Source organism: Hylaeus volcanicus, chromosome 9, assembly GCF_026283585.1.
Source record: "Hylaeus volcanicus isolate JK05 chromosome 9, UHH_iyHylVolc1.0_haploid, whole genome shotgun sequence".
Lineage (NCBI taxonomy): Eukaryota > Metazoa > Arthropoda > Insecta > Hymenoptera > Colletidae > Hylaeus > Hylaeus volcanicus.
Window position 1 is genome coordinate 944,216 of NC_071984.1, and position 10,653 is coordinate 954,868.

The following is a 10,653-nucleotide window of genomic DNA, read 5'->3' on the forward strand; positions in this document are numbered from 1 at the left end:
TTTAATTCTGTATTAATTTAATAAATGAGTTATTAACAAATTTACCTGTGAGATCAATTTTCGTTAAAACCCTAATAAATCTAGGTATCGCATAAAATGGCAAATGTTCCTTCAGATTGACTGACAATTTATTGATGTCTAACGTATCATTATCGTCGTATATTGCTGCCATTCCAGCTTTGCCTTCGACACCTGGAACCTAAAAAAAGAATTCGAAGATTTAGAGATTTGAGAAATTCACAAATCGATTATTACTATAAATTATATAAACATTATACTTGATTTCATTGTTACATTACATAATAATACAGTAAAATTATAATAATATCATACTAAATGTAATTTAATGGGTTTCGCTGTATTATTAATATCAAAAATTTACCTCGACTCCATATACTACACAATCTCTGTAGTTAACAAGATTACTAATAATAGCTTCGACTTCAGACGTAGAAACATTTTCTCCCTTCCATCTAAACGTGTCGCCTGTTCTATCTTTAAAATACAAATAACCAAACTCATCCGCTATTAAAATGTCACCTATAAGAAGAAAGGAAAAATTACTACATGGACTTCTGTATTTACTTTATAATAATGCATATCCAATATAACTACAATTCTTTGTAAAAAATAAATATATATAATGAAAAAATAACAATAATGAAAAAATGTTGTAGTTAAAATTAATAAATAATTCTCTAACGTAATATTTATTAGAATCAATTTATACCGGATATAAATGCCGAGTCGCCTTTCTTAAATACATCACGAACTATTTTCTTTTGAGATGCTTTCTCATCCACGTATCCTAAAAATGCTCTAGATGGCATGTTGGGTATAATTTTTCCTACAAATACACCTGGTTCGTCTGAAATAATGATACAAATGAAGAGAGTTTTTAATTGCAGTTTATGTAAAATAAAAGTACTCATATTAAATAAAATACTTACTTGGTTCGCACACTTGACATAAACCTTTAGCATTTCTAATGGGTTCTCCATCAGCGTCTGCTTTTAAAATAGAAATAGGATAGACCGATGGAATGATTCGAGATACAAAACCAATAGCTCCAACAGTATTATCGGTATTTACTGAAAAAAACAGTATTAATATACAGTATTAATATAAATAACAGTAATAATTAATATAATACAATGATATAATAATTATATGTGTGTATGAAATGTGAATATTTTTATCAAATTTGCTTTGTGTTAATATATATTCGACATCATTTAAAATTGTAATTATAATAATGTTTGTTATTGGATGTATTGAAATCGTTGATCAATTTAAACAATCTTTAATTAAAATTATATTTGACAAAATACATCATTCAATTATGTAATTTATAAAAATAAATATTTTAAACTTCATGTAGAATATATATATAATCAGCTACTACTTACCAATATTAGCGTTTCCTTCTGTTGCTCCATAAAATTCAGCAACACGTGGAATATTAAATCGTTCTATAAACTCGGGCCATATCTGTGGCCTTAAGCCATTTCCGAACATCAGTCTAATGTTATGTTTCTTGTCTTCTGGTTTCGGAGGTACTGCCAAAATATATCTACACATTTCTCCAATATATTGACCAACCTAAAAATAAATTAGATTTTCATTGCCATTAGAGGTTTTTATTCATTATTCCTAAATATTACATCTCTTCCTATATAAAATTTATGTTTATAATTGTATGTTTCATATTACGATAACAAAATGAATCCCATTTATGGAAATCATGTTAATGGATATATTCTGTTTATTTAATAAAAACAATTATTATTCAATACAGTACAAAAAATGGAAGTTGTCCATAGTTGTTATAATAAATCACATTGTTCTCTCTTCATTGTTGTAAATTTAAGAAAAGTGCCTATAGTAAGGCTTTAGGTTATGAGCGTATTCATTCAAATCAGGTAATAAATATTTGCAAAACTTTTCACGTTGTACAGACTAAACAAATTGCAAGTACTTGATTGATTTTCCAGAATTTAATACCATAATATCTCCCAATGATTTTGAGCAGTGTACATTGTAACATTTGTTACGAATAAGAGTAGCTGCGTATCAATTTTAAACAATCTATAATAATATATACATATTTGAAATATATGTATATTTATGTAACAAAGATACAGCTGGGAATAACTCACTGTACAGTTATATTTGATGCAGTCAGTGAAGTAAGCGCTTGCTGAAAACTTCTTTCTAATTACTGTAGTCGCTCCATGGAGAAGAGTTGCACCTGTGGTCATTGCACCAGCCGCAGTGTGATACAAGGGCAATGGTGTATAAAATCTATCTGTACTTTTAAATTGTGCCATCATGAAAATGCCAGTCGCTATAAACATATACCTGGAAAGAGTTAAAAATCAAAATTAAAATGCTGAAGGAATATCAACTATAAAACCATATTTCTTATAATTCAACTGCGGATGATTGTACAATTATGATAATATGTAACTATACAAAAATATACAAACATGTAAACAAATGCATTCATCAATATATACGTAATATTTTATAATAAGTTTTTGACGGATGCTATTTTAGAATATTTTATTTCTGATGTATTTTTAATGAATACATATAAATATATACTATGTACATACTATTTTTATTTAATGTATAAATAACATATATTACAATAAAAAAATGTGAACAGATAGATTTTGTAATTATTGAGAAGTATTAGGATCATAATAAAGAAATATTCAAGACTTTGCGAAGGATGAATGCGTAGATGAGAAAATTGCAAAAATTAAATCTTTTTAATAACCATTTTTGTAATATAGAGTTTGCCAGTTATTTTAACAATAATATATTCGAGTATTAGTTGATTCTTACCTAGCATTAGTTATGACTGCTGCTTTAGGAAGGCCAGTGGTACCACTGGTAAAAATGTACAATAACTTATCGTTGTGACAGCCTTTTTCTTGAAGGACTGGCGGAGTTGGAGAGATATCAGCCAAAAGAGCGTTTAAGTCTTTCTCATTAAGTTTTGATGTTTTACCATTCGGCGTGTTACCAAATCTGTATAATACAAATTTCGGATCCAGCGAGCTCGAGATGTCTGAGATAGCTAAAACAAAGATAAATTGACAAATTAGCAATTGAATTGTTTACATTACAAAGACTTAGCCATGATAAATTATTCACAAATCAACTAATTGGCTTACCATGTACTTTAAACAATAATAAGCAAATTCGTTTCTACGAAATGGTTGACCGCAACAGTTACTTATCAATTTTCTAATCTATTTTTACTTCTTCAACTGTTCACGTATTTTGAACATATTAATTTATACTATATTACTGTAGCTACAATATGTATATGACACTATTTTTGTACTACAAATAATCATTATATCGTAATCATTATATCAGTATGATATTTTTCAGGTTCATCGTTATACAAATTTTCCAACTACATTATATTTAATAAATTAGATTTGTGGAAGTATAACCACTTTATGTAGTATATAATTTTTCAACATACTATTATGAATAAAAAAAATATGGAAGTAGTATATGTATAAGTACATTTTCAATTATGCTTTCGTAAACCATATTGTGTAATTGAATTGGAAATAGTTTGTAAATTGATGACTGTTATTCAGATACATATTTTATTATATACTGTGTTTTATAAAATACAGGACCTTTCAAAAGCCACGCCATGGTACATGTGACAAAAAAATGAAAGAGGACAAATTTATACGGTTTTTTGTGTGCAATGTAACCAGATATATAAATCTTTCCTATTTATACTCTTTTCTGAGAAATGAAGGTGACCTTTAGTTTTTTATATGGAATGGTATATTTTTTATACAAAAGTATGGTAGAGTATCGAATTCTAAATATAAAAGTATTGACCTTTATTAGCCCTAAACCTCATAGGTAACGAGTACTCACTAGTAGTCACTTTATTACTGGAAGATTTTCTTAACGTAATATCAAGATGGAGATTCAACCTTATCACAGATTTCCATAGGATAGCGATGTGTACAGACATGGAACTCTTGATGAAGAGCTACGTGACAGGAATGATGTTTCTCTTTACGAAGAATTTATAGTACACTTGTTTGAGTCTCCATTTTGACATTACGTTAAGAACATTTTCAATAAAGTGAGATTACTCGTTACCTATTAGGTTTAGGGCTAATAAAGGTCAATAGTTTTTTATTTATGATTCGATAGTCTATCATATTCTTGTACAAAAAATATACCATTCTGTATATAATCAATTGTAATATCATTTTGTGAACTTGGGAACCTGCCAAAAATAGAAATTAATTAGTTTGTGTTTCAAGAGGTTCATTTATAAACCGAAGGGGTTTATACAAACCTAAGATTAAAAGGAAGACAATAGTAAGTTGATAACTGTTTAAGTGCATGGTGATTTATGATTGCCCACAAGTAACAAAGCATAATTTCATAATAACTAACAGCCTGAAATACGACCAGTTTGCACATAATGGCTCTGGTAAATAATTCCAAATGCATAGCTCGTGGTCAACGTGTAAATGCAATAGCTGTGACCGTTGTTGCGCAATCATTTATAAAATGATCCTTGTATTGAATCGACGGCGGCACGCAACCGAACACCTAATTTTCTTCCATTCCGAAGTAGTTAGTTCTATTTCCTATTACTGCTTGATTAGAGCAATGATTAGAGCAAGGACTACGCAATGACCAGCATTCATGAGACGAACGTGTCGCAACGTTAATATTATATTATTGCACTGATAGAAGATTGTGCGTGTGAAAATTCCAATGTGCTTGGTACGAGGTTGTACTTGTATAGACAATCATTCTCGAGGTTATTCAAGAATTAAAGTTGAGGAAAATATTGAATAAAGACATTTGAAATTTTCGTACAGATATTTAGGTTTATTTCTGTATGGACTAATTGTAAATAACATTTTTAATAGTTTTGTTTAGTATTTTAGGAGTTAGAGATTGATAATATTGAGCGGGGATTTGGTAGTATTTCGTGTATTATCATTCAAGTCTTTTTCTAAAATATGATTTATAAAAAATATATATATACGTATACAGGGTGTTCTAAAAATGTTGGAGGTCGTTGAAAATGGTGGTTCGGGGGGTGATTTGAAACAATTTTTTCCTTAGCGAAAATGTTGTCCGAGGCTTTATTAAAGAGATATTAAGGGAAAACGTCGACCAATCAGAGCGCGAGTACGACGGTGGAGCGACCAATCAGAGCGCGAGTATGCCGATGGAGCGACCAATCAGAGCGCGCGTATGCCGGTGGACCGCCCGCAGTAGCGAAGGCTACGCGCTATGCAGTAGCGCTCCCCGACCAATCAGAGCGCGAGTATCCCGCGCTCCATCGGCATACTCGCGCTCTGATTGGTCGACGTTTTCCCTTAATATCTCCTGAACGAAGCCTCGGACAATATTTTCGCTAAGGAAAAAGTTGCTTCAAATCACCTCCATCTTGTATATACAGGGTGTCCCAAAAATGTTGTAACACCTTGAAAGAGGTGGTTCGGGAGGTGATTTGAAACAACTTTTTCATTAGCGAAAATGTTGTCCGAGGCTTCGTTACAGAGATATTAACGGAAAACACTGACCAATCAGAGCGCGAGGCGGCCGCGCTTCTCTACCAATCAGAGTGCGAGTATACCGATGAAGCGCCCGCGGTAGCGTACGCTACGCGCTAGGCAGTAGCGCTCCTCGACCAATCAGAGCGCTAGTATACCGTTAATCGTTAAATAATTTCTAATTTTTCTAATTCTAATTTTAGAATGAGAATCGTTGGAATGTACAAATATGTAAATGTTGGAAAATTATAATGACTCGCTAAAGAGGAGATTCCAAACTTTGAATTAACGCGTAAACTATAATGATTCAAATTGTTTTCGGTATACTGATGTTTGAGAATTCAATTACGTACTTAAAATGAAGGGGAAAGAAACGAAAGACGTACGAGGCATCATGTTCATGGAATAATTGACGTATCAGTGTCGTTGAATCCATTAGTTATTCGTAATGAATTATTGATACGTTTTCTAGAGGAAAACTCACAATAAACTATGGTTTATGCTAAGTACTTATTTCACTGTTTTTTGATGTTTATTTTTATTACTTATTCGAAGTTGCCTTCAAGCTTTTCATTGCTGCGCTCTTGTACACTCGGGCGCGAATAAGTATGTAAATTTTTTACTTTTGCAGATAACTTTGTAAGATCATTTCCTAGTTTATTCAATGTTCGCATATAGGCATTAGTGTAATTATTAAGTCTAATTTGTGAAATTAAATTAGCATAGAGGTTTTTTTCCTATTATTGATTAACTCAGCAATGAAAAGATGTATCTACTGTAATGAATCTTTCATTTAAGAGGTACTTTATATCTGCATTTTAGAAAACAAGAATTACAGAAATATGTTCCCAGCATTTTTGTGAGTTTTTGTGGATCGTGTCACTTTATTTTCAATATATATTGTAAATATAGAAATACGATTGATTTATAAATGTAATAGATACAGTCAGTGTAATAAGTATTCCTACAGGAACCATTTATTTTAAATGTTTTGTTGTACGGGTACTTTTTACACCGACTGTATGTATTTATTGTGACGAGAATATTTTGAAGTAATTCTCTACATTGAAATCATTGAAAAATGGAATCAATGAAAATTCCCTTTTCCTGGGTGAATGACATCCAAAAAGTTGAAAAAGACCGCTTTATAAGTTTCAATATCTTCCTTAGTTATTTTAGTGAACTTACTTCCGATTGTTTAACATTTAATCGATAACATAGGTACCAATTATTTAATCATCTACAATTCTACAGGGTGTCCCAAAAATGTTGAAGGCCCTTGATTGGGGTGGTACGGAGGGCGATTTGAAACAACTTTTTCTTTAGCGAAAATGTCGTCCGAGGCTTCGTTAAGCAGATATTAAGGGAAAACCCCGACCAATCAGCGCGAGTATACCGGCGGAGGGCGGTCGCCTAGCCCGCAGTCTACGCCTACCGCTCTCCGGCACACGCGCGCTCTGATTGGTTCGGGGTTTTTCGTTATAATCTCCTTAACGAAGCCTCGGACAACATTTTTGCTAAGGAAAAACTTGTTTCAAATCACCTCCCGAATCAGCCCTTTCAAGGTGTTACAACATTTTTGGGACACCCTGTATATACAGAGTAGAGGTGATTTGGAACAACTTTTTCCTTAGCGAAAATGTTGTCCGAGGCTTGGTTAAGGAGATATTAACAGAAAACCTTGGACCAATCAGAGCGCGAGAATGCCAATGGAGCGCCCGCTGATTGGTCAGTGTTTTCTGTTAATATCTCCTTAACGAAGCCTCGGACAACATTTTCGCTAATGAAAAAGTTGTTTCAAATCATCTCCCGAACCACCCTTTTCAAGGTGTTACAACATTTTTGGGACCCCCTGTATATACAGAGTGGGAGTGATTTGGAACAACTTTTTCCTTAGCGAAAATTTTGTCCGAGACTTCGTTAAGGAGATATTAAGGGAAAACCCCGACCAATCAGAGCGCGAGTAGGCCGTGGTAGGCGTGGGATACGCGCCAGGCGACCGCCCTCCACCGGCACACTCGCGCTCTGATTGGTCGACGTTTTTCCTTAATATCTCCTTAACGAAGCCTCGGACAACATTTTCGCTAAGGAAAAAGTTGTTCCAAATCACCCGCCGAACAACTTTTTGTACACCTTTCAAGGACCTTCAATATTTTTTAGATACCCTGTATACAGGGGCGTATCGTTTAAATCTGAACGATTATCTCATAAAAGGATGAAACTATTAAAGAAATGTTATCACAAAAGTTATTTGGTTCAGATGGACAAATTATATAGTGCAAATGATTTAGTTGGAAGTAAAGTAATGGAGGAGATTTAAAAAGCAAATTCACTTTTCTAAATGGGAATCTTACGTGTCTTTCTCCATATTATATTAGCATTTGTTTCGGACAAATTCGTCAACCTATATACATAACCATTTGTTGTAATATAAAAGCTTAAATTTGAGCCAAATTATCTGGCCAAATTATTTTTTCAATGATTTGTTACTTATTTATTGAATTATTTTTTTCTCTTTAGTCTGCGATACTTAGACGAAATAAGTATAAAAAGGAACCAGTCCATTTGCCCTACTTAATTTTGACCCACCTTATATATCACCATATCATTTGAATATTATAAAATAACATGAAAATATGTGCTTATGAATCTTTTGAAATTCTTCAATTAACACATAAATAATGACTAATTAATAATTAGTGTACAATGATCACGAAACGACACGAGACGTCCCACTTCGAGTGCAGGTGATCGTGTGAATCGTGTGTTTTGCACGTACTAGATACTATCCGCATGCGCGCGTGACAAAGTGTTTCACAATAACCGTTCGTTCAATTTACTTAATTGATGCTGCATCACGGACGCAGCGGCACGGCTCTACAGTGCATAATGAAACAATAACATCACTTACGATACTTTCTTGTCGAGATGAATGTTATTTATTGCACAAAAATCCCAATCGAGTGGAACTCCTTTTATTTACCTTAGGATTACTTCCATTTTTTTGATGCACGTTTTCTTATTATTCTGATCGTTATTATTAATACTAATTAATTCGTCACGATAATCCAATTTATATAATGAATTTACATATAAATTGGACGTCAGTGGTTTTCGACTTGTTTGGAAGGTGGTCCTTTAAGAAAAGGTAGAATTCTTATTTTTGTTATGTTTATTTAAATTAAGTCGCGATTAAGCAAAACTATTTTGGTGAAAATGCCGAATAGGGGACACTGCCCCAATGACCTTGGCCTTGAGATATGTTGTCAAGGACACGTCCCCAAGTAACTTTTTCTAATAACTTAACCGTCGCTCGCTGCTTATTAAAAAGTTATTAACAAAAAAGTTGGTAACGATTTTGATTACAGACGGCAACTCGATTTCGATGATCTTTTAATATGTTGCAGAAATCAACATTTTGGACAACTTTTCCCTTAGCGAAAATGTTGTCCGAGGCTTCGTTAAGGAGATATTAACGGAAAAGCCCGGACCAATCAGAGCGCGAGTACGCCGGCGGACCGCCCGCGGTAGGCGTAGGCCACGCGCTAGGCGGCCGCCCTTCGCCGGCTCTGATTGGTCCGGAGTTCTCCGTTAATATCTCCGTAACGAACCCTCGGATAACATTTTCGCTAAAGAAAAAGTTGTTTCAAATCACCTCCCGAACCACTTTTTACACCTAATTTAGACAAAATTTTTCAATTAACATACAGGATACGAATACCTATCTATGTAACATCTATTTAACATAAACATATTATAATTTATTAGGTTGTCCCAAAAGTTTCTTCCATTTCATTAATAAATAATACATACACAATATTTTATGTCTAATGTTAAATTATTAAATTCCGTACGATTCATTTTCCTTCATTACTGTTATACAATATTAACATCTAAGAAATTAGGTTGTCTATTTATATAAACACTGCCACACAAAATAATTGAGTGCAAGTCACGGAAGAAACTTTTGGGACAACCTAATATATTTTATATTATATAAATACAATAATACTTTAATATCCTATATATTAAATGAATATATTTTAGAAAAATTCTATAGATGCCAATTGTTGACTCTCCTATACGAAACATCATATTGTGCCAACGTATTTTTCAGTTCTATCATATGGGACTCAATAAATAAAAATGCAATTTCGTGAATTTTGTACTTACCATCGGTGAAATCTGCACCATAAATAAGTGCCTGACATTTAGACACGGTGATACTGTGCAAGAGTGCAGTTTTACGAAGATTGGTGTTAATGAGGGGCGTTATTATTCCCAGCTTACTTAGACCAAGCCAGATTGCAATGAACTCCACACGATTTTCCAAAAGTACAGCGACCACGTCGCCCTTTCGATATCCGTGCGTTTTGAACAGCGTGGCGATCTTATTACTGTAGTCCTCCACCTAAAATTATATTATTACATTTATTCAAGAACGTTCTTGGAGTGGAAACATAATTTGATTTAGAAAAAAAAAACAAAAATTGTTAATGCTATCTAAGTACGTGTAATAGTTTTCGGTAAGCAATTAGTAATTAATATAAAATGTACTGTCTCCCTGTAAACTAATTCCAGAAAAGTAACATGATATTTTAATATCAAATGAAACGCTTTCATCTATATATATATAGAGAGAGAGAGGTGGATGTTTGTATATATACGGGGTGAACGAAAAATATTGGAAGTCATTGAAAGAGGTGGTTCGAGAGGTGATTTGAAACAACTTTTTCCTTAGCGAAAATGTTGTCCGAGGCTTCGTTGAGGAGATATTAACGGAGAACTCCGGACCAATCAGAGCGCGAGGATGCCAGTGGAACGCCCGCGGTAGGTGTGGACTACGCGCTAGGCGGCCGCCCTCCCACTGGCATCCTCGCGCTCTGATTGGTCCGGGGTTTTCCGTTAATATCTCCTTAACGAAGCCTCGGACAACATTTTCGCTAAGGAAAAAGTTGTTTCAAATCATTCCCCGAACCATCCCCTTGGAGGACCTTCAACATTTTTGGAACACCATGTATACTGTCAATCCTATAAATATTGACAGGAAGACATGTGTTTAAATTAAATAATAGGTTTG

At 33.5% G+C, this 10,653-nt stretch overlaps 1 protein-coding gene across 2 annotated transcripts in view; it reads right to left on the reverse strand.

Moving 5' to 3' along the window:
- The window catches only part of LOC128881979 (long-chain fatty acid transport protein 4-like), a 51,322-nt gene that overhangs the window by 2,952 nt on the left and 37,717 nt on the right, over window positions 1-10,653 (reverse strand). For both annotated transcript variants that reach the window (XM_054133486.1, XM_054133485.1), the window contains 8 exons: window positions 9,747-9,984; window positions 2,854-3,088; window positions 2,160-2,361; window positions 1,410-1,602; window positions 951-1,091; window positions 731-868; window positions 383-540; window positions 46-199 (listed from right to left, as the gene is read on the reverse strand). In XM_054133486.1, the coding sequence (XP_053989461.1) occupies window positions 46-199; window positions 383-540; window positions 731-868; window positions 951-1,091; window positions 1,410-1,602; window positions 2,160-2,361; window positions 2,854-3,088; window positions 9,747-9,984 (1,459 nt within the window). The remainder of the gene's footprint in view (window positions 1-45; window positions 200-382; window positions 541-730; window positions 869-950; window positions 1,092-1,409; window positions 1,603-2,159; window positions 2,362-2,853; window positions 3,089-9,746; window positions 9,985-10,653) is intronic.